Source organism: Colias philodice, chromosome 26 (assembly GCF_061535455.1).
Source record: "Colias philodice isolate Cphi_HAF_F1 chromosome 26, ilColPhil1 Martin Lab GWU primary, whole genome shotgun sequence".
Classification (NCBI taxonomy): Eukaryota; Metazoa; Arthropoda; class Insecta; order Lepidoptera; family Pieridae; genus Colias; species Colias philodice.
Window position 1 is genome coordinate 4,662,882 of NC_143111.1, and position 24,930 is coordinate 4,687,811.

The window sequence follows — 24,930 nt, forward strand, 5'->3', positions numbered from 1 at the left end:
ACATGAAATAACATTTTTCTCAAAACTAAACTTAAAACGTCATGTTTCGTTTCGTCATTCGTCAAAATGTGTCATCAGTGTCAATGTCAAGTGTCACTTGTAAAAATCACCGACACCCATAATCGACATGTAACATTCACGTACGTTTTTATAATATATAGTTAAATTAGCTTTTGCGACAAGTTGTATTGTTTATTTCAATAAATTTTCGACACGCTAGGTTATGCGCTTACCTTCAATTTAGCAATTAAGCTTCTGATCACACTGTCCTTAATTTAGAAACTGAATTAGATTATGGATAATTAAACACTCATACTGTGCTTTTGAACAACAGATGCAGAAATTATAAACGAAGTACTACATACACACACATATTAAGAAAAAACACTATTTTTAACGTTCATGATGTTCATGATATTTTTGATGTCATTTTTGTTATTTAAACTAGTTAAAAAACAGTTTAAAAAAGTTCTGTCTTGGACGTCCGTGTGTCTGTATGTGCGGATCCTTTTTCTTGTTAACACGATAGCGACCGAAATACTTTACTAATCGAGTCTTTTTTTTTCTCTTACGCTTGAGTATGCTCAGGAATAGAACCCTTTCATTTTTCAGGGTCTGATTCGATGTGGTTTAATTGTTATTAAATAAACAAAAATAATAATTAATAAATATTTATTAAAAAAAAATTATGAGGCGTGCACTTTTTTTATCTTCTATTAACAGTGTAAGTCGTAATTGATAGCAATTTTGGTCATAGTTTGCATAAAATTTTAAAGTTTTGCAAGGCTGCTCTACCCACGTTTTCACCGTCCCTTACACACGTATATAATATATCACAGCATAATGGCGGTCGGCTGGAACCGGCACGTGACGGAGTTCGAGGAGGGCGGCACTACACGCACGGGCAAGGCATGGGAGACGCGGCACACGGACGACGTGCTCGCCGCCGCCGCACGGCACCCCATCACGCTCGCCACGTCGTCCTATAATTCCGAGCTGATATTCTGGAAGCTGGAGACTGGGCAGCCGTATCGGTGAGTGGTTAAGTGTTATGTAGGATTGTGATGATGGCACATTGTGCTAACTGAAGAAATTCCACCTAAAATGAATTTATAGCGTTCGGAAGCTTTAGTCTTTAATTTCTTATTGGATAAAACGATCGTTAAATAAAACACAATTACACACAAACAATTACAACACAACATGACACAATACAATACAACGCCACGCAATGCAACGCAACGCAACGCAACGCATTACAACACAACACAGACCCATATAACATTTATTAATAATTTTTTGCTTGATTCCGCAGACGATTCTCGTGTACGGAGCCGATGCTTGCTTAAAGATGCAATACAACAAACGAGCCGCGTCACCGCACGCCACCACTGCCGGAAGTAGCGCGCACCGCGGCTCCTCCATACTGCGCCGCCCTAGGTAAACATTACCTATCAATAGTGTTGCCGAACTATCGATAGTTTGACTATCGATAGTTGACCTTGAAAATAAGTCAGAATATCGATAGCACTATCGATAGTATCGATATTATCGATACTATCGATACTATCGATAGCGTTAATCATGGAATACTATTGATGAACTGCAATAGTATCGATAAAATCGATAGTATTGATTGCCAATAGTTGCTATACTATCGATACTGTCGATAGTATTGATACTATTGCTACTGAATATTGCAACTACAATCGATACTATCGATAGTTTTGAGCTATCGATAGTAGTAAATTGTGCAATAGTATTGTATTATAACCAAACATCTAGTTCTCTGTCATCCACTATAATATTATTGATAAAGCAATACTATCGAGAAAAAGGTCACTATCGATGGGACAATATTATCGATAGTATCGACACTATCGATAGTATCGATAGTTCGTTCGATATTGAGCTTCGATAGTATCGACACTATCGATAGTATCGATAGTTCGTTCGATATTGAGTTTCGATAGTATCGATACTATCGATGGTATTGCTATGTGTCGATAGTATTTACGCTTAGACCTCATTCACACGAGAGCTTTTTTAACGTCCGTTAAAAAAGCGTCCAAATAGAACAAATGCATTCCCAAGTATATGTTCACACGTCAGCGCTTTTAAAGCGCGACGCTTTTTTATCGCGCAGTGTTCTATTTTCAACGCTCGGCGTTGGGCGTTAAATAAAATAGACCATAGGAAACTTCTTACTATTATTCAGACGAGCGCTAAAAAAGCGCCGGCGCTGCGTTCAGTATGCCGCATGCTCGCTCAGCGGTAGCACGTGTTTGTTATGCTTATAATCATCAGAAAATCGATACGATGTCGTGGATTGTTGATCCCGAACTATTAATTATAGATGTGGAGTCTCGTCCGTTCCTGTATTCAAAATCGTTATAGACATTTGAAAATAATTAAAAAAATTCCGGGGTATTGCCTTAACTCTTCGTACAGTGTCACAAACTGCCCTTTTAAGTATCTCTGTTCATTCAGAGGATGTACCCAGAATGCCTTTTGTTTTCTTTTAAAGTGAAACTTTTATTACATCGTCTCAAACTTTTTGGTCTGTGTAGCGCATGTCGCGTGTATCGCGGATGCCGAGTAGGTATACCTACTCGGCAGCCGACCATCACGCGACATGCGCTACACAAAGCAGTGTTCGGAACCGTTCGAACAGTTTCACTTTTACCGTGGTTTCATAAAACCACAAAACATTTTTTTTCGTCTTTTAATAACACAAATCGCTAGTGCCATTAATTTAGCAGAAACCATTTCCACGTCTTACTGAAGCCAGAGACGAGACGTGAGTGATTTTAAAGCGTTAGTATGAACAACCACAGAGAGAACGTTTAAAAAGCGCCAACGCCGGGTTTTAACGCAACGCTTTTTTAACTCTCGTGTGAATGAGGTCTTATAGGACTATCGATACTATCGATAGTATCGACACTATCGATAGTATCGATAGTGCTATCGATACTATTGCTTTTCCCCAACTATCGATAGTTAATCGATAGACTATCGATAGTGGACTATCGAGCGGCAACACTACCTATCAATGTTTTGCGTAATAAAAAAGAAGTTTTTTTTTTTACTTCTAATTAGTTAATGTCATTTTGTCCACTTATATTGCACAGTATATTTACCTGTACTTTTACAGAGTAAATACGTAACTAATCAAGTTTCTGTAAAATTATGTACGCAGTAATTGTTAAATGAAAAAAAAAACAACAACAGCAGACACGTTTTTTTTGAGATGTGGAAACATCAACAAGATGACTTATAAAAGAAATTCAAAAACAATTTCTTATTTCTGAATTTACGGATTTAATTCAATTACAACATGGCAGGCTTCAATAGCTTGTTCTATACTATTGTATGTACAGCATGGGTGGTGCGCGCGAGTCTCTAATCGACGCAGCGTCCGCGATGGAGAAGGCGCGCGCGCGGCGCGTGTCCGCGGTGAGCCTGCCCGCGCGCGCTCAGCGCATGCGCCAGCTCGCAGTGCACGCCATGATCTTCCTGCAGACGCGACCATGCCATATGCGTGTTGGTAAGCCTACATAACATTTATGAAAATTCTAATACAATTGACTTTGACACATCTTCTATAAATTCTACATGATTCAAAGATATTTCTGATTTTATAGGCTGAATGGCTTAATTTTTTTGCCATCCATTCTTGTGTGATTTTAGGAAAGGATCGTAGGGAAATCATTAAATGAATAAAACCATTGGATAACTTATTAGCTTCATATTCACATTTAATTATTTTTTCCAGCATCGCTAATGGTGTCCCTGGAAAATGGACAAATCCAGTGCTGGTCAGACCACCCAGCTGGCGGTATCCAGGGCGCGTTCCAGGGCATCCACACCGCCGGGGACTACGTGTCGGCCTTCGCCACCGACGTTGATAATAATTACCTGTTCACTGGGACCACCGTGGGATACATAAAAATTTGGCTCATGACGAACTATCTAACGCTCGAAAAGGTAGGTTATTCAAATTCAAATATTCTTTATTTGCATCAATACATATTATATAGAACTGTTTATCTTTTATCTATATATTCCACTTTTGATTTCATTAAAGAAATAATAGACGTACTGCTCATTTTTTTAAATTGCCATACACAAATGTGCATAAGTTTTCATAAAGTTTTTCAACCAAGACATTCTTTATTCCTATACCAAGAGAATATTATAATTTCATATCTTATTTTCGTTGGTCGTTGCGCAGGAGCACGTGAGCATGCCACAGCTGCGGCTCAAGTTCCCGTTCCTGTGGCGCGACCGCGTGGAGGGGCGCGCCAAGCGCAGCGCGCGCGACCAGCCGCTGCCGCTGCTGCTGAGCTCCGCGCGCGCGCACCTGCGCTGCGTCACCGCGCTCGCTTATGTCGACCACCTCGAGCTGCTGTTTAGGTAACCTGTGTCATATTATAACGACAATTTTGTATTTCAGTCGGTAAAGTAAGAAGTTACAAATAAATACGTAAAATACAAAAAACTAGTTTTGTATTTCAGACGATAAAGTGTATGTTGCTGTAAGTTGAATAAAAACGATTTGTTCATAGTTTACCTTTATATCAAGATTACTTCATTTACTCTTTTCAGGATTCACGGTAATTTTTTTACTCATGAGTCTGACTCGTGCAGCAGCAGCTCCAGCCAATAACTTTTAATAATCGCTGTACATTGAATTAATTGCTAATATAATGTGTGTGTGTATCAGCGGCTCATCAGACTACAGCGTGCGTGCGTGGCGTCTGTCGGGCGAGTACGTGGGCACGCTGGGCAGCTTCGTGCCGTGGTCACTCGACGTGCCACGCTTCCCACCTGATGTGCGCAAAGTCGCCAGCTTCACCACTTTCAAGGTCTGTACATAAGTACATAATTGAATAACCTAACCTATAGCTCCGTATAGAACCAAACGCAACACACAAGACAACTTATTTGATGACATCCATATTCTGCTACTATTCAGTTAGATTTTTATGCGATATATGGCTATATGGCTTTCCTTTTATACACATATTATATTACATATTAAGTTTTCATTCATTACATACATTATATTTTTGTTATGAATATTTCGATTATTATGTCGCTTAACACCAATGTAATAAACATCATTTAGGTGTGGCGCAGTGGCTACGTGTCCCGTTACGTGCCTGGGCAGGTGGAGGTGGATAAGCTGCGTGACATCACCGAGACGGAGCTGCGCACGCGCACGTTCGGCGCGCCGCCGCCACAACCGCTGCTCGGCCGATATTTCAACTTGCCGCCAAGACCAGAACAACCTACTGCTATTGTGCTTGATGACTCGCTGCCTACCGTAAGGATAAAACTCATTTAGTACTTAATTAAAGATTAATTTTCTTTCAAGTTCTGACACTACACCACACGCATGCCTATAGGCTATAACTGTGAGAGAACTATTTCATGCGGGTATGATCCTCAAATTGGTTAATTACTTAATATGAAAGAAAATTTAAAACTTAAATGTTTATCCAGATTTTTTTTCCATTTATTACATTTTAATAACTTTATTTGTATACGCTTAGATACCGCTATACACGCACCTACGCATGGCGTCAACGCAGCCAGTGCGGCGGCCCGCTACGCCCGAGCTAGTTCGTGCCACGCGCCTGCGCCGCACCAACACGCGCCGACCGCACTTCGAGTCACACACGTCCTCTTAACGCAAATGTTGAAAACGCACGTGCTATTTAATTAACGCAGCCGGTGCGGCGGCTCGTACGTATTTCAATCAAGGCTTCTAATGAAATAACTGAATTATCCTTAGAGCATTAAACCATGCTTTAGGGAATTATCCATTTGACTTCCACGTGTCATCCAGCTTATGTATAGAATCGCTTCAATAATTATAGGGCTCTGTGTACGTCACGCTTAGTTTATGTATTTTTACTAGTTAAAGTGGCTTTAAAATACTATGCTTGCTTTGGATCTTATTGCTAACATGCAGCTTAATCATTGTGTTGTCATATATGCAGCAAAACTATCCCTCTAAGGGTGCTTATTTCAAAGCTGATGTTATAATATTACTTGTTAAAATAAAAGTTCCAATTTAAATCTTGTTTCATTTACTTTATATATTTTTCTAAAACTACATTATTTTATTGCTAATAATTATATCTAAAACTTAGGTAAACTAACTTATGAAATTCTTAAAACGTATCATAAATCTAAATTACATTAAAATGCCTATAAAAGCTATCTCAACTTCCCCCTGAATTTCTCACTTTTGTTGATTCCCCCGAGTCGGTTGGCGCCCGCTGCATCCGCCAGGTCCTGCAGAGCGTCTAGTTCGCGGCTGCTCAGCGGCAGTGGGTTTCCTTCTATCACAACACGCACCAAACCCGGCTGCGGCTTCCTCGCTAGATTGGACTGATACCGCATCACCTCCACCAATTTCTTTATGCTCGGCTGCTCTAGATAGTTATGGGACAAATTCAGATACGAAAGGCTCATGTTACCGATCGAGTATAGGTACTCATTCTTATGTACGGTATCCCCATCACAAAACGGATCGTTATATGCGCCGATCAGGTCGAGAGTCATCATCTCGGCTTTTAAGGCGACGTTATCCGCCTGGCTCGGTCGGGAGCTAACGAGCGCAGTGCGTGGCGCTTTGGCGGGGGCTGGCATGATTTTCTTTCGTCCCGTACTGCGCTCATCGATCGACTTGCGGTTATGGAACGTAGTGATCAATTCATTGTAACATTTCGTATAATCTTCCTTCTGTAGCTTTATATACTGTATGTTTCGCATTCGTTTCGATATAATCTCTTCGTATGTCATTGAGAATTCCATAAGACTATGAAAGATGGCTAACGCTCCCGTATTCGTTATGTGATTTCCAGATAGATTGAGGAAACGTAGCTGCCGATTACTTCGAAGCATCGTTGCTAATGCTGTGGCGCCCCCGTCCGATATAGAATTAGAAACTAGAGATAAAACGCACAGAGTTCTCGACGCTGGAAGGGGATACACCCAACTTAGCAGCAATTGCAGCACAATCGTCATCCTCTAGTTCACACCGATCGAGACTCAAACATTTCAATTGGGTTTGATATTCGAGTAGCAAATAGTAGTTGCGTTGCAGTACTGGAGAATCATTGAGGCATAGTTCTGTGATGTGCGATTGTGGAAGACAATTGGTGATCTCATGTAGGGCGTAACCGTTGATCGTGCTCAACCGTATTGATATTTTATTAAGATAGGGTTGATATGGTATGCACAGAGTAACAACTTTGAGGAGGAGTCTAGGAATAGTTGTTCGTTGGAAGAGCAACTCTATGAGGCGGCCAGCAGTGTCACACACGGCGCAGATGCACACGATTTCCAGGTCTTGGTCATCACTCAGGAATACCACGGGAGATTCTATTTTTTCTGGTGACATTGGCGTCGGAGATGTGTTTTGCATTATGGATTTCTCTCGGATTGGTTTTTTACTCTTTTCTTGTGCACTTACATATTCTATCTAAAAACATTGAAATAAATATTAAAACCTAGATTTTGAAAAATTACAAATAAATAAATTAATCAAACGCATATTCACGTAAATAAAAATAGAAAACACAGACTACCCACATTTTCAGTTAACATTATAAGCGATTTGAGTAGTTCTGTAGCGCTGAATAGAATGTGGAGAAATCTCCTCTAGGCTCTAGATCTAACGTCTGGACCAATGTCAAAAATTACTTCACCAATGGAAAATACGGTGCCTTAGCTTATTTTATTTGTACCACGGGCGAAGCCGGGTGAATTGGTAGGAACTGAAATAGGTATTATGAGAAAAAACTAAACTAACCCAGAATTCGAGTTTCTATTTTCACATCAAAAGAAGCTTGTAATTGTTTGCAAGCATAGGGCAGGAAGGTTATAAGATCGAAAGGTGTGGGTCTTGTTTCTTCTACCATGTTATTGAATATTCAATGAATCTAAAAATAATAATAATAGTTTAATAAAACTAAAAAAACACGCATTTTATAGAAAACCGAACTAAAAAATAGAAAATTTTATCAAATTAGTGTATTGTCATCGGTCCTCAATAAATCTACAAAGTTTGAACGAAAACTGGCCGTTTAAAGTGGGTCCAAATCGCGCCCAAAGAAGTCGGTTACAAACATACAAACATACAGGTGAAGCTAATATAAAGCGTGTAATATATAATATTTCATAAAAATTAATATGCTTGTATGTTTTTACAAAGAAGAGTTAGTTATGAAAGATGACAAAAGTGATAATTTATTTTTTAAGCCAGTTCAAAATATATCCTCGGTGAAATTTAATTTTTGTTATAGAATGAAAATAAAACTTTCTTAAAAGTTATAAATGCAAAGCTCAAGGTGCTTAAGGTATGCGCTACCGACTCAGCGATATTCTAGGGTTAACAGTTGGTGTAAGTCGTCGAACCAAATTTTTTAATCTATCCTGTATTACAATGTCTGTAGTCTTAACGTCAAATGTCAGATTGACGTTCAACTGTCAATCTGGATGTGTTTTCAAAACTTGCGTGGTTATCGATACGTTTTATTGATTGATAGTAAAAACAGTTGTACGTGAATCTTTGTTCATATACATAAATTTATTATCAACAATCGCATATATACAGTAGTAAGGTTAAAACACAATATGGGATCCAAAAAACACAAGAAAGAATCTAAAAAGAAGAAGCACAGGAGTAGGTCACGCTCGCCATTAGATGGCGAGGAGCGGGAACGAAAACGCCATAGAAAACACAAAGATCGCAAGAAGGATCGCTCGCCCGATGGTTAGTATTCTCATTTCTTAATTTTTACAAAGCGCTAATCTCCGAGAATGATATTCGTATAATAACCTCTACATGAAACAAATTTATAGTTTAACTTGGGAATTGGTTTGAAATCAACTCGAATATGATTGCTGGAGATAGCGTCTTATATAATTGACAAAATAATGGCAAATTTTGCTCGTTTTCAGACTGGTGGCATTCGAGATAGAGCTCATCCCGAGTGCTTCTACATTAAGGTAGGTATTTAATAGAAACGGCATTCAAAAGAAAATACCAAAAAGAGATACTTAATCATTACAGTCTTAAATCCTCTGTAAGTAAAACTACCTACAACTCGTAAACACTTTTTTTCTGGTGATAGATAGAAATCTGTGATTTTTATCGTTTTTGTTTATTTGCTAGTGAATTGGCTTATACATTTTATAGAATTGATTGCAATCTGTCTGTCTAAAGAAGAACAACACATCTCCTTTTAACATCATAATTATTTAAATCTCCATGGATATTATTTTGATAAATTAACTCAAATGCACATAACAATGAAGACTACAATTGAGCATATTTGTGCTAACATATTGGATACAGTAAAACAGAATTATTTAATAAAATAAATATTTATTGAATATAAACACATCCACAGAAAATTTGTAAAAATATCGGCTAAGTTTCACTTTGATCTGAATACTTTTAAATCATACTTTAATAAACTTATTTTTTAAATTTACTCCTTGCTAAAAAGTTGCTTACTAAAATACATAATAATTTTGCATTGAAATAATGAATTCACTTTGAAAGTATTTTTAAAAAATCAAAACTGATTTACACTGAGTAAATATACAATATTCTTTATATTTATCACACTTCTATGCAATTGTTTTATCTTCTTAGATGAATGAAGATATTGGACTTATTCTGTTTGATTTATTTTAGCTTTTCCCCACAATATCAAGTAAGAACAAAGCTAATATTTAATTATTGAATTTTTAATTATGAATTATTGTAACACGCTTTAAATAACTGTAAGCTGTATCTCATTGTTGTAGTAATTGTACACATTTTGTTGGGTTGCGATCTGCTCCCGAAATTGATATGTCGCCTATTGGTCCGGCAAGATCGTGACCTGTTGTGTGTATTTAATTTAAATAAATCCATACTAATATTATAAATGCGAAAGTAACTCTGTCTGTCTGTCTGTTACTCAATCACGCCTTAACTACTGAACCAATTTGCATGAAATTTGGTATAGAGATATTTTGATATCCGAGAAAGGACATAGGATAGGTTTTATCCCGGAAATCCTACGGGAACGGGTTTTTCTTTGTAAACGTGGGCGAAGCCGCGGGCGGAAAGCTAGTAAATAAATAAAGCCATTTATATGTTACTAGCTGCGTCCCTCACTTTCACCAGTGTGGCTCTGCTTCTGATGGCCTTAGCAAGATGATATATAGCCTTTAGGGTGTTCAAACAAACTCTTCAGCTTTATAATATTAGCATAGATTTTAATGGTTGATTGCTGAAAATCCAAATTAAAAAATCAAATCTATTTCATGTTGAGATGGTAAATTTCTTGTGAAGTGTGTAGGAAATTGAAAAATAGGATTATGTCCTGTATACATAATACTACTAAAATACATAATATTATATGATTTCATAGTTGGTTCTTCCTAGAAAACTGAAGTTATGAGATTTTTATTCATTCACTAGCGGTCTGCCCCGGCTTCGCCCGTGGTACATATTTACGTTTTCTCTACATAAAAACCATCCTGGTACTTCAAGGAATATAATAAAAAAAGAATTATCGAAATCGGTTCAGCCGTTCTCGAGTTATGCGCTTACCAACACATTTTGCGATTCATTTTTATATATAAGAAGATATATAAAATAAAAACAATATTCCATACTATAAAAATCATGCTGAAAGAAAATTACAATTTGTTCAGACTGCAAGATATCCTTTTCAATGTACAATTTATTTTTCCTGTTATTTATTGTCTAAAATTTGTTAAATATATAAATGATAATTGATTCCCGATTATACAGTCTAATTCTAATGTATTCAAAGTATTGAGCAAATTTTTGTCTTTAATTGAATGACATGTATATTTTGTAGTTAATCGTTTACATAACTTTGTTATAGTTGAGGAAGTACCGGTGAACTCGCACCTGCAGTCGAAGGAAGATCGATCTCGTTCCCGTAGCACGAGCGCCGCGCCCAGCCGCGCAGGTGATGTATTGTTTAGATACTTGTTGTGATATTTTAATTAAATGAATAATTATTGTTTCAGTTAGAAATCTTGAGAATATTGCCTTTCATCAGACTTTGAAAATTGCTAAGGCAAATCGTCTATGATTAAAAATGCTTGCGGCCAAATTTTGACTGGCAACCTAGTCGATATATCATCATGTTTCATCAAAAAAACTATGAACACACTAATTCTGCGGTGGGATCTTTTAAACTATTACAATACACATGTGCGGACTTAAAGTACTGCTGGTTTTAAAAATTGACTGATTGAATGTTTTTCTGAAACAAGTGCAGCTGTCTCACATACCGCATTAACCGCTTAAAATTATTTAATATTTACTATAATCACAAAAAACAATATTGCAGTGAGAAAAGCGCGGAGGCGGAGAGGTCCCAATCTCCCGTGAGCGCTCCGGCCAACGCACAAGAGAGCCTCTCTATAGAGGAGACAAATAAGCTAAGAGCCAAACTTGGTCTTAAGCCTTTAGAGGTCGCTGAAAAACCAGGTGAGTCTATTTAAACATTTGTTTGTACAGAATGTTGAATATTATAGTGATGCACAACTTATTTTATGATATGATTTTTGCGTCGTAATTTACAAATTGCAAATAATTATAGATTTTATTGCAAACTAGCTTCCGCCCGCGACTCCGTCCGCGCGGAAAAATTAAGATTTATTTATTTCTACGTATTTTTCCGGGATAAAAAGTATCCTATTTTATGCCCAGGATAATAAGGTATAATTATACCAAGTTTCATCGAAATCGAACCGTTAGTTTTTACGTGATGCCTTCACATACAGACAGACAGACAGACAGACAGACAGACAAAAATTTTTTTAATCACATATTTGTGTTTGGTATCGATCCAGTAACACAGTATCCCCTGCTATTTATTTTTTCAATATTTTCAATGTACAGAATTGACCCTTCTACAGATTTATTATATGTAAAGATGATACAATTTGGTTCTTTTAAATTTAATCATTATCCTATCTTACTTTTAAAATAAACTGGAAAGTTTGTCATATTGTTAGTGCAACAAAATTAGCTTATCCAATTTGTATGGGTACAGACATTATAGTCTAGCTTAGCACATGGTTTGCACAGGTACCAAGCGAGTAAAACTGCATGCTCCAGAGTTATTACTACAATACTCAATAGTAGTATTTATTACTTATTACTAACCACCCTACTCAGTAATTACTAAGGTAAGAATCATTTGACGACGCGGTTGGCGCAGTGGTAAAGTAACTGCCTACTGAGCCGACGGTCCCGGGTTCGATCCCCGGTCAGGGCAAATATTTGTGTGATGAACTCAATTATTTGTTCTTGGGTCTGGGTGTTATCTATATATGTATTTATAAAAATATTATATTTATCGTCGCCTAGTACCCACAACACAAGCCTTAATTGAGCTTACTGTGGGACTAGGTCGATTTGTGTAATAATGTCCTAGAATATTTATTTATTTATTTATTTGTAACAGCGGAAGATGGCAAGATCAAGGACGACCTGGGCGAGTTCTACCACAAGCCGGCGCCGAACATCGCGGCGCAGAAGAAGTCGGACAAGATGCGAGAGAAGCTGGAGGAGAGAAGGGAGAAGAGAAAGATGGAGACCAAGTGAGATTATATACACACTACATGCATACATACATACTATCAATACTATTTTCTGCATATAATATGTTGGGATTTTTATGCTATACATTTTTTACTAACATTAAATTTATAATGAATTGATTGGATGGAAAGCACTCAAATTTAGCACAAACATATTTTGTATTGAAAAAAAATAAGACATCCGGATGCGTCTTATCTTATTATTTTTTTGAAAAAATTTCTAATAGCGCGTCCTTTGAATGTGTTCTGCTTTTCACGAGATTACATACAAAATCTGTCACTTGAGACGGGAATTTTTTTCGTAAAAATTTGCTGACTACAAAAATTTATTTGTATGTGTATTTTAAAGCTTTTATTTATTATGTATTGGGAATTATATTTTTGTGTACTTTCAGGTTGAAAACAACACTTCTAACAGAAGGGTCTGATGACGAAGACGCGGCCGCTTGGATCAAAAAGTCGCGGCAACTCGAACTTCAGAAACGGGAAGCTGAGAAAAGGGTATGATACTATTTCTATTTTATTGTGATAAATATTAATATCTTTTATCTAATGTGTCTTTGAATGTTATAGATCAGTATACGTTTTATAAAGAATTTACGTTATCTATAAACTTGAAATGAAATTTTGATTCTTAAAAGCATTAAATGGGCGACCGATTGACCCAGCTTAAATGTAACTTGCAATAATGTTAAATACTTTTAAATATTATGGGGTCGAATCATATTATTATTTATTTGTTACTTGTAAACACTTGTAAAAGATTACATGGCAATTCGAACGAACTTCGATGTCGACGATTTTCGAATCTTTGAATCTTGCCAAAGAACGTTTCACTTCTGACACGTGTGCTCGGCACACACGCTATTATTTTTAAATCTTTTATTAAAGCCTATAAACGGTGCTTTTTTTTTTCATAAAAAAAAATTGGTTGTCTGTAAAGTCGGTTTACTGATGATAGTTGAACGTGACAACGTCCGATAGTGCTTCTTTGTCGCTCACCTCAAGCCTTACATGGAACGCCTCAGAGCGAGGTAACGCTGCATGAGTCATGTTTTTTCGTGCGTGCAGCCGGCTCCATCGAATTATAAGACGTTGTCACGTCAAAAAGCACTCGAATGCTATAAAACATAATACATATTAACATATTTATGTGTTATCAGGCGGCAATGCTGGACGAGCTGGACGCGGAGTTCGGTGTTGGCGCGTTAGTGGCTGAGGGCAGCAGGAGCACCGCAGCCGCAGCTACGCGCAGAAGCACCTGCGGGGCCTGCGGGTAGCACATGACGTCACTGCGGTACGTGGGAGAAGAGACTTTATGTTGTTAGCAATAAGGGCGAGAATAGTCTGGCAGTAGAAATGTATTGGGTTTCGTTAAAGAGTGTCGACCGTATTGTGATAGATGTAAGGGTCAGGATTGAGCAGCATAGCCGCAGCTATGCGCAGAAGCACCTGCGGGGGCTGCGCGTGGCACATGACGTCACTGCGGTACGTGACACTCGTCTGTATTGCTATAGATATAGGGACTAGAATTGTTTGGTAGAATTCTAGTACAAAGTCCGCGCGTCGGGCATGACGTCACAGTGGTGAGTTGGAGAAGAGACTGTATTGCTATAGATATATGGATGAACATGAGATATCCGCCAAGTTCAAGAAGTTCAAGAAGAAGGTAATTATTATTATTTTTTCTAGTGTTCGATTTTACGCTAGTATTATACATTTAGAAATTAAAGATTTTAAACGCGATTTTTTTTATTATATTATTTTCGAACATTTTACAGCGAGTGTGGTCACAGTCTTCTAATTATTAGTTGTTTTTTCTGGCATATACGCTTCGTGTAATGTATAATATACATAACCTAATAACATATCATATACATTATATATTATATAATGTATATGATATGGTAGATAGGCTTGTGCTATATATGGACCTCTCTGACAATAAAATAATATAATGAGATAGTAGAGATGATGTGAAGTAACAACGATGAAGGGACATTTCTCGTTGAGTAGAAGTACATATTTTCATATATAATATCAAACTATGTCATGTTTACATATATGTAGACACCTCCAACATTAGCAGTTAATATACATACCCTTAGGGATTTTAAATTCAACCTAGAGGCTAGAAAGGTTTTATTCCTTACAAAATGATTTAATATGTCTACCTTCATCAACAATAAAATAATAATCGACACAACCAAAACGACCGTTACGTCCGAGAGCCAAACGGAAAGTGTCAAATCCGTTGTTCAACTCATTTTATAAGCACCCCCTTGGTTTGGGTTGCCAGTTGGGGATTTGTTTCTAACAATACATTAAAAATGTGACATGTCTTTAAAAATAATTTATATTTTAAAAATTAATCCATACTTCCATACTATAATATTATAAACGCGAAAGTTACTCTGTCTGTCTGTCTGTTACTCAATCACGCCTAAACTACTGAACCAATTTTCATGAAATTTGGTATGGAATATTTTGATACCCGAGAAAGGACATAGGCTACTTTTTATCCCGGGAAAATGACGCAATCCCGGAAATCCCACGGGAACGGGAACCATGCGGGTATATCTTTGACTGCGCGGACGAAGCCGCGGGCGGAATCTTAGTTAACTATATAATAATGTGTACAGGGCAAGTTCCGCAAGAAGCCGAAGCAGGAGCCGATCGACGTGGACGACTACGCCGCGGGCAACGCGCCGCTGCACACAGACGATACAGGTATTTTATATTTATTATCATGTTGTTACATCATGCTTTTCTCAATTTACCTTAATTGTCTTTTAAATAAATAATTTTTAATAATTTTTGATTGTATTGTGTGTGAAAAGTAATTAAATTATTAACTTATCTGTGTGCCATTTTATTCAATGTTCACTTGATTTATTATTGACTGGCTGTGCTCCGCGGTTTTACCCGCAGTGCTCCGCTCCTGTCGGTCTTAGCGAGATGATATATAACCTATAGCTTTCCTCGATAAATGGGCTATCTAACACCGAAAGAATTTTTCAAATCGAACCAGTAGTTCCCGAGATTAGCGCGTTCAAACAAACAAACTCTTCAGCTTTATAATATTAGTATAAATAATTATGCTTCATGTACGTAAAGAATCGGTTTCACTGATACTTTTTGATGTTAATTTTTGTATTTTATCTATCATTTTAACTGACAGACAAGTGAAATAGAAATATACTAGGAAGCTTTGAAACTGGTTCTAAATGTACCAAACAATCCTTCCAACATAAAAATTTGACTAAATTTTTGAAGTGAAACTTCTTTATCGGGGTTGGAAAAAAATTTAGTGTAACATTTTTTCGTTACGCGTGACATTTTTCCGTTACGCGCCATATTTTTCTTATCCCTACCACGCGTGATTCGACGTATTTCTGTAAAGTTGCATATAGTAAATTATTTTTTGAAAAATAAAGTCATAAAGAAGTTTCACTTCTTACGTGTGTACACTAGTACATGCACACATTTTTTTTTGTGTACAGAAGTACCAGCTGGCTCCGTTGGTGCCGCTGCACTAGCGGAAGACGAAGACGAAACAGAAGTGGACGGTGAGCTGCAAGCTGCACTAGCGAGGGCCCGCCGACTCACGCAGGCCTCCGCCCCTCCTGTGCCTAAGGTAAGCTATAATCTACTATATAAAAATAAGTCGGGTTTTCCTTCCTGACGCTACGAACGCACGAACCTATTTCCACGGTTTTGCATTCGTTGGAAAGGTCTCGGGCTCCGTGAGGTTTATGGCAAATAAAAGGTGTCTCTGGTGGCGAAACGGTGTTCGCCCGGTTTGCTAGTTATAGTATACAATACATGGTGTTACAAATGTGGCGTTAGATCAGTGGAACATGTAGTTTTTGGTAATTTGGGAAAATTAAAAAAAAATGAAAACATGTACAACGTCAAACATTTATTCATTTCCTTTAGAAACAATTTTGAATCATCAATATACATAATTTTTACCACCGTTTCGGAAAAGAAATTTCTGCTGAAAAGATCGTCAAGAAACTGTGTATTTGCTTTTTTAAAATCATGTTTTGCGTTGGGAAGTTCGAAGTGTATTTTAAACAAATCTTAATTGTATCCGTGAGAGGAAAAGATGGCAGACAGACTGGCGCCATAACGCGTCACGTAACAAGCCCTTTATAACCTCAAAAATACAAATTGTTTTTTTTGCAGTTGTTTTTCGAAGTGAAACTTCGTTATCGGGGTTGGAAAAAAATTTAGTGTAACATTTTTCCGTTACGCGCCATCCAGTATATACCTATTACTTTCCTCTATGGCGCCATCTTTTTCTTATCCCTATCACGCGTGATTCGACGTATTTCTGTAAAGTTGCATATTATAGTAAATTATTTTTTGAAAAATAAGGTCACGTGTGTACACTAGTACACGCACACATTTTTTTTGCAGTTGTTTTTTTTCTGTGTTTTAAATATATGTACAGGTATTTTAATGTCGAACAAACATTCAAATTATGTCCATATCCTATCACCAGGTGGAAGAAATCCTCGAGAAGGTGAAGAAGGAAGAACATATGTCTGATGAGGAAGACGCTGGACCTGGTATGGTGTTAGATGCTACTGCGGAGTTCTGTCGCACCCTGGGGGATATTCCCACGTACGGGCTCGCTGGGAACAGAGATACTACTACTGAGATTATGGTATGTTTAACTTTATGTTTTTAATGGTGGTATAGCGCGGAAAAATATTTTATATTACAGAATTTGGCAAATGTTTTGGTGGGTGGCCCTTTTGAGGTACTATGCCACTTATATCGCCACTATACTACCCATTGATAAAAAATATATATTTAGAGCAGTGGTTGATGTCAGATTGGTTATGGGAGTTCATGAATAAATTCTACTGGGATCATTATTTTTCTGTACATATCTTCTCTGATGTTTTGTTCAACATTGATGAGCCTGAACATGAACCGCCCAAGATAAGCACTTCGTTCTACGAGATTTTTTTTGTTCATAATTTGCAAATAACACTAATATTATAAAGCTAAAGAGTCTGCTTGTTTAAATGCGCTAATTTCAGGAACTGTAGTTTCAATTGAAAGTTTATTTCGGTACTAGATAGCCCATTTATCGAGGCAAGCTTATTTCTACTATATAAAAATAAGTCGGGTTTTCCTGACGCTATAACTCCAGAACGCGCGAACCGATTTCCACGGTTTTGCATTCGTTGGAAAGGTCTCTGGCTCCGTGAGGTTTTGTAGCAAAGAAAATTCAGGAAACATTTCAACAGAAAAGCGGGAAAACCGGGAAAATAATTTTTCACATACAGCGCCTTACGTAACATTTCGTTTGGTGTTTAAACTATGAAGGTGGTATTTAAACATAAGGTGGCGAAACGGAGTTCGCCGGGTTTGTTAGTAGGTTATATTACATACTAGCGGTCCGCCCCGGCTTCGCCCGTGGTACATATTTAAGTTTTCTCTACATAAAAACCATCCTCGTACTTCAAGGAATATAATAAAAAAAGAATTATCGAAATCGGTTCAGCCGTTCTCGAGTTATGCGCTTACCAACACATTTTGCGATTCATTTTTATATATAAGATATAGATAGCATCACGCTAAGGCCAGGATCGGTGCACTGCGGGTAAAACTGCGGGCAAAGCTAGTTAATTAATGAAATATATAACAATTCATGTAATAATATATGAGTGTAGGACTTCGAGAAGACAGAAGTGGAGGGGGAGCCCGAGGTGGAGCAGAGTTCGGGCGCGTGGAGCAGAGTCGACATCGGCAGTGAGAAACCCGCTGACCTTGTAGATGGTATGTACTTAAATAAATATTGCTATTTAGAAATATTTTTTTTTTTAATTAAACGCGATATTTGACCATTGATTGATTAAATAAATAAATATTTTCATAAATATTTCAGGACAATTTTCACACAGGGCACGATCTGATCCCATACTAAGCTTTAGCCTGTGTTATGGAAACTGATGGCTGATAAACATACATATATAATTTTAAATAAATACTTATATAGATAATTAACACCCAGATATAGAGCAAACATCTATGTTCAACACACAAATTTTTGCTCCGCGTGGGAATCCAACTCACGGCCTCCGGCTTGGAAGGCAGGGTCACAACCAACTAAGACCGGTCAGTCAAATATTGGAATTAAAGACTATTTTAAACGTGATGTTAACGATTTGTTATTGTCCATATCAGGTTCAACAGTAGACATATTATAATAGACATTTATCTATTACTAGCGCTCCGTCCCAGCTTCGTCCGTGGTACATATTTACGTTTTCTCACCATAACAAGCATCCTCGTACTTCAAGTAATATCATTTAAAAAAAAGACTCACTCCGGGAGTGCCGGCAGAAGTGAAAACTTGATTATTAACGTTGAGCATGTTTGATATCCATCCGTCTTACGCTTTTTCGATCAGGTCACGTGTCCTGACGCGAGTTTAAGATTTTATATCGGTCAATTAAGGAAAGCTGGCATGTTCACAGTACTCACACTTATGCAATTTCACTTACAGTATGTTCAAAAATAAATGCGACTCTAGTTTCATTTTAGACTTGAATTGTAAAATGGTGCATTGTAGATAAATATATGCAAATATAATTATGAAAGCTCTCATAATTTACCTGTAAAATTATAATTTAAAAGTAAATCAATTGATGAACTTAATTATTTATTCTAATAATAATCAATTGGATAAAAGTATTAATAATCATTCAATTATCAAATAATAATTAAATTTCAGGTCATAAAAACAATGCAAATAACACGTGTACGCTCACTCCCAACATACGGATGGTTGTTTTGATAATGATTTAAATAACGGACGTCTTCTGCAGTTGCGGAGCAGTCTTGTCCTGACTTTGGTCGAGTAAAGATATATAAGAAATATTATATTTGTAGGAAGTACGTAATACCTACCAATACGCGCTAACAAATATGTGTTACATGTTTATTGTATAATTTTCACACTATTGGTTTTCTCAAACTCAAACATTTATACAATTAGACTTCTTCTAGAAGCACTTTTGAATCGTCATAACAGTTTAACAGTTTTAACATTTACCACCAATTCAGAAAGCAGTATCTATAGAGAAGAAGAAGAATCTATTTAATCATAATCGTAATCTTCTACTTCACTGAAACTTTCATCGCTCGAAGAACTCGATGTTTCGTCGTCGGAATTTCTTAATGTTATTATAAATGAGTCAGTGTAATTATCTACTTTTGGTTCTAATTGAATATATTTTTCCTCATGTTCTCGCGTCTTTCTCCAAACGTCACTAAACATATCCAGACTAATAGCATTTGCTTCCTTTCTAAATTATTCTTCCACAGTTTTCAAGTTAAAGTTCACATTTTGTGATGCTACTTTCCCTTTAATTATGCCCCATAGTAACTCTATTGGGTTGAGTTCTGGATGGTGGAAGGCGCAATACACTATGTCCATGATCTTTGTGATCCTATGTCAATACACTATGTCCTATGGCAATACACTATGTCCATGATGAATGCGATGTGGGCACTGGATCCGATGCGACGTTGTGGTATGATGCATTATCGAGTACTAAAACTGACTGAGGTGGTAAATTTGGAAGAAGTTTTTCTATGAAATAAAATATTATCTATGCTTAGGAATGCTTTTCCCTTATGCCCGAGATCCAAAAAGCTAGTTTTAGATCAACAACTTTACGAACACTTCCAAAGAACACATACCGCAATAAGACATTGGTATTCAATTTTAAGTAAGTAAGAACAACCGATATCGTTTGTAAATTAATGTAAATGGTGATAACTCTGATAATTAATTAGTAATTTGATTTTTGAAAAAAAAAATGCCGATTTTAGTCAAAATTTATATTTTTCTAACAAGATCCTTATCATCCAAATTTCCACATTGGTGAGAAAAATTGACATTTCTATTACTTATTAATTATTTTTAGATATTCGTACTACACCAATTACATCACCCTGTATTTATAAACAATTGTAAAATAAAAGCTACACATAGGCCGGGAGATACTGACACAAAATTTCGGGTCATTTGTAACAGAATGGCGGTTCTACAGGGGTCTTATTACGCAATGACAAAAAGAAAAATGATGGTCAGAACGCTGGTACCGGCGGACTAGTCGCGTGGGCGTTAGTCGAACTCGTCGGATAAATAGCGAAAGTCAAACGATTTGTAACACAAAAATTTTAGAATTTACCGATAGCCCATAAAAAAGATGTCATTACAGAAAAAGTGCTCAACGCCGCTAAAGAAGTTTTCACTTCAAAAAATTCGAAATCGGTTCAGCCGTTCTCGAGTTATGCGCTTACCAACACATTTGTGATTCATATCTATGTATATTTGTTAATATGTATTCCAGGTTCGTCAGTGGGTCTGGCAGCTGAACCAGCACTCGGTGCAGGTGTAGCGGGAGCCCTGCAGCTGGCGCTCAGCAAGGGATACTTGGAGAAGAACGCAGCACCTGCAGCTGCTCCCCGCGCTGCGCATGCGCTGCTGCATGCTAAACATTACTCGATTGAGGATAAGACTTATGGGTGAGAGGGGTAGTATGAGTGTTGAGTTTGAAGGGGGGCAGGGAGGACTGTACTAACTTTGAGCCCGAGTGTTATGCGCGAAGAAAATTTGCACGAATATAAGATGTTGTCCCGTGATAAAATGTTGTATTTGTCACACTTTAACCTTCTAATTATGTACTTCAAAAAAAAAAAAGTATATCATAAATTGTTGGGATGTATTGTGATGGTAACGCATTTTCACAGTTGAAAATATTTATAAAGAATACAAAAAAAAAAACATGTATAGGCAATACAAAAAAATATTACAAAAAGAAAAAATTGTTACCAAGATTGGTTTTTTCATTTAATTTCACTGACCGTGCCTCCCATAGTCTATAGTGCTAAAAAAAATGATCACTTACATTTTCAGCGAGGATGACAAGGCGGGTCGCCGCGAGCGGCACCACCACTCGCACGGCGGCAGCGAGTTCCGCGAGAAGACCAACTTCAGACCCAACGTGAAGCTCGAGTACGCGGACGAGTACGCGGACGCTCTGCCCCAAGGAGGCCTTCCGCTACCTCTCGCACAAGTTCCACGGCAAGGGGCCCGGCAAGAACAAGCAGGAGAAGCGCATCAAGAAGCAGCAGCAGGAGGGGGTCAGTGCGCACTAGACATACACACATATGCACAACACATACATCCCTAACCTATTAAAGCACCTGTTACAGCTTCTGGACCTGTAAAAGCACCTGTTACAGCTCCCTGACCTGTTAAAACACTTGTAATAGGTCCCTGGCCTATAAAAGCATCTGTTGTAGCTCCCTGACCTGATAAAACACCTGTTACAGCTTCCGGACCTGTAAAAGCACCTGTTACAGCTTCCGGACCTGTAAAAGCACCTGTAACAGCTCCCTGACCTGTTAAAACACCTGTAATAGCTCCCTGGCCTATAAAAGCATCTGTTGTAGCTCCCTGACCTGATAAAACACCTGTTACAGCTTCCGGACCTGTAAAAGCACCTGTTACAGCTTCCGGACCTGTAAAAGCACCTGTTACAGCTCCCTGACCTGTAAAAGCACCTGTTACAGCTTCCGGACCTGTAAAAGCACCTGTTACAGCTTCCGGACCTGTAAAAGCAACTGTTACAGCTTCCGGACCTGTAAACGAACCTGTAACAGCTCCCTGACCTGTTAAAACACCTGTAATAGCTTCCGGACCTGTAAAAGCACCTGTTACAGCTCCCTGACCTGTTAAAGCACCTGTAACAGCTTCCGGACCTGTAAAAGCACCTGTTACAGCTCCCTGACCTGTTAAAACACCTGTAATAGCTCCCTGGCCTATAAAAGCATCTGTTGTAGCTCCCTGACCTGATAAAACACCTGTTACAGCTTCCGGACCTGTAAAGGCACCTGTTACAGCTCCCTGACCTGTAAAAGCACCTGTTACAGCTCCCAGACCTGTTAAAACACCTGTAATAGCTCCCTGGCCTATAAAAGCATCTGTTGTAGCTCCCTGACCTGATAAAACACCTGTTACAGCTTCCGGACCTGTAAAAGCACCTGTTACAGCTTCCGGACCTGTAAAAGCACCTGTTACAGCTCCCTGACCTGTAAAAGCACCTGTTACAGCTTCCGGACCTGTAAAAGCACCTGTTACAGCTTCCGGACCTGTAAAAGCAACTGTTACAGCTTCCGGACCTGTAAACGAACCTGTAACAGCTCCCTGACCTGTTAAAACACCTGTTATAGCTTCCGGACCTGTAAAAGCACCTGTTTCAGCTCCCTGACCTGTTAAAACACTTGTAATAGGTCCCTGGCCTATAAAAGCATCTGTTGTAGCTCCCTGACCTGATAAAACACCTGTTACAGCTTCCGGACCTGTAAAAGCGCCTGTTACAGCTTCCGGACCTGTAAAAGCACCTGTTACAGCTCCCTGACCTGTTAAAGCACCTGTAACAGCTTCCGGACCTGTAAAAGCACCTGTTACAGCTCCCTGACCTGTTAAAACACCTGTAATAGCTCCCTGGCCTATAAAAGCATCTGTTGTAGCTCCCTGACCTGATAAAACACCTGTTACAGCTTCCGGACCTGTAAAAGCACCTGTTACAGCTCCCTGACCTGTAAAAGCACCTGTTACAGCTCCCTGACCTGTTAAAACACCTGTAATAGCTCCCTGGCCTATAAAAGCATCTCTTGTAGCTCCCTGACCTGATAAAACACCTGTTACAGCTTCCGGACCTGTAAAAGCACCTGTTACAGCTTCCGGACCTGTAAAAGCACCTGTTACAGCTCCCTGACCTGTAAAAGCACCATGTTACAGCTTCCGGACCTGTAAAAGCACCTGTTACAGCTTCCGGACCTGTAAAAGCAACTGTTACAGCTTCCGGACCTGTAAACGAACCTGTAACAGCTCCCTGACCTGTTAAACACCTGTTATAGCTTCCGGACCTGTAAAAGCACCTGTAACAGCTCCCTGACCTGTTAAAACACCTGTAATAGCTTCCGGACCTGTAAAAGCACCTGTTACAGCTCCCTGACCTGTTAAAGCACCTGTAACAGCTTCCGGACCTGTAAAAGCACCTGTTACAGCTCCCTGACCTGTTAAAACACCTGTAATAGCTCCCTGGCCTATAAAAGCATCTGTTGTAGCTCCCTGACCTGATAAAACACCTGTTACAGCTTCCGGACCTGTAAAGGCACCTGTTACAGCTCCCTGACCTGTAAAAGCACCTGTTACAGCTCCCAGACCTGTTAAAACACCTGTAATAGCTCCCTGGCCTATAAAAGCATCTGTTGTAGCTCCCTGACCTGATAAAACACCTGTTACAGCTTCCGGACCTGTAAAAGCACCTGTTACAGCTTCCGGACCTGTAAAAGCACCTGTTACAGCTCCCTGACCTGTAAAAGCACCTGTTACAGCTTCCGGACCTGTAAAAGCACCTGTTACAGCTTCCGGACCTGTAAAAGCAACTGTTACAGCTTCCGGACCTGTAAACGAACCTGTAACAGCTCCCTGACCTGTTAAAACACCTGTTATAGCTTCCGGACCTGTAAAAGCACCTGTTTCAGCTCCCTGACCTGTTAAAACACTTGTAATAGGTCCCTGGCCTATAAAAGCATCTGTTGTAGCTCCCTGACCTGATAAAACACCTGTTACAGCTTCCGGACCTGTAAAAGCGCCTGTTACAGCTTCCGGACCTGTAAAAGCACCTGTTACAGCTCCCTGACCTGTTAAAGCACCTGTAACAGCTTCCGGACCTGTAAAAGCACCTGTTACAGCTCCCTGACCTGTTAAAACACCTGTAATAGCTCCCTGGCCTATAAAAGCATCTGTTGTAGCTCCCTGACCTGATAAAACACCTGTTACAGCTTCCGGACCTGTAAAAGCACCTGTTACAGCTCCCTGACCTGTAAAAGCACCTGTTACAGCTCCCTGACCTGTTAAATCACCTGTAATAGCTCCCTGGCCTATAAAAGCATCTCTTGTAGCTCCCTGACCTGATAAAACACCTGTTACAGCTTCCGGACCTGTAAAAGCACCTGTTACAGCTTCCGGACCTGTAAAAGCACCTGTTACAGCTCCCTGACCTGTAAAAGCACCTGTTACAGCTTCCGGACCTGTAAAAGCACCTGTTACAGCTTCCGGACCTGTAAAAGCAACTGTTACAGCTTCCGGACCTGTAAACGCAACTGTTACAGCTTCCGGACCTGTAAACGAACCTGTAACAGCTCCCTGACCTGTTAAACACC

The 24,930-nt window shown here is 38.7% G+C and overlaps 1 protein-coding gene and 1 pseudogene across 2 annotated transcripts in view; both read left to right on the forward strand.

Annotated features, from left to right (window-relative positions):
• Nucleotides 1-31: 31 nt before the first annotated feature.
• LOC149476888 (WD repeat-containing protein on Y chromosome-like) lies at nucleotides 32-6,087 on the forward strand. The gene is given in 10 exon segments (XM_089711221.1): nucleotides 32-140; nucleotides 840-1,034; nucleotides 1,316-1,341; nucleotides 1,344-1,440; nucleotides 3,381-3,547; nucleotides 3,776-3,987; nucleotides 4,235-4,416; nucleotides 4,727-4,868; nucleotides 5,132-5,329; nucleotides 5,559-6,087. Coding segments are annotated over 10 exon segments (1,431 nt in total). The 5' UTR covers nucleotides 32-66; the 3' UTR covers nucleotides 5,697-6,087.
• A 2,231-nt stretch (nucleotides 6,088-8,318) lies between these two features.
• Nucleotides 8,319-24,930, forward strand: part of LOC149476889 (U4/U6.U5 tri-snRNP-associated protein 1-like) — a 29,710-nt pseudogene continuing 13,098 nt past the window's right edge. Inside the window, exons 1-13 of the transcript XR_016317787.1 lie at nucleotides 8,319-8,791; nucleotides 10,929-11,025; nucleotides 11,403-11,542; nucleotides 12,525-12,660; nucleotides 13,056-13,161; nucleotides 13,824-14,016; nucleotides 14,245-14,329; nucleotides 15,303-15,390; nucleotides 16,164-16,297; nucleotides 17,171-17,335; nucleotides 18,354-18,459; nucleotides 21,045-21,219; nucleotides 21,611-21,837. The product of XR_016317787.1 is annotated as a U4/U6.U5 tri-snRNP-associated protein 1-like (transcript). The remainder of the gene's footprint in view (nucleotides 8,792-10,928; nucleotides 11,026-11,402; nucleotides 11,543-12,524; nucleotides 12,661-13,055; nucleotides 13,162-13,823; nucleotides 14,017-14,244; nucleotides 14,330-15,302; nucleotides 15,391-16,163; nucleotides 16,298-17,170; nucleotides 17,336-18,353; nucleotides 18,460-21,044; nucleotides 21,220-21,610; nucleotides 21,838-24,930) is intronic.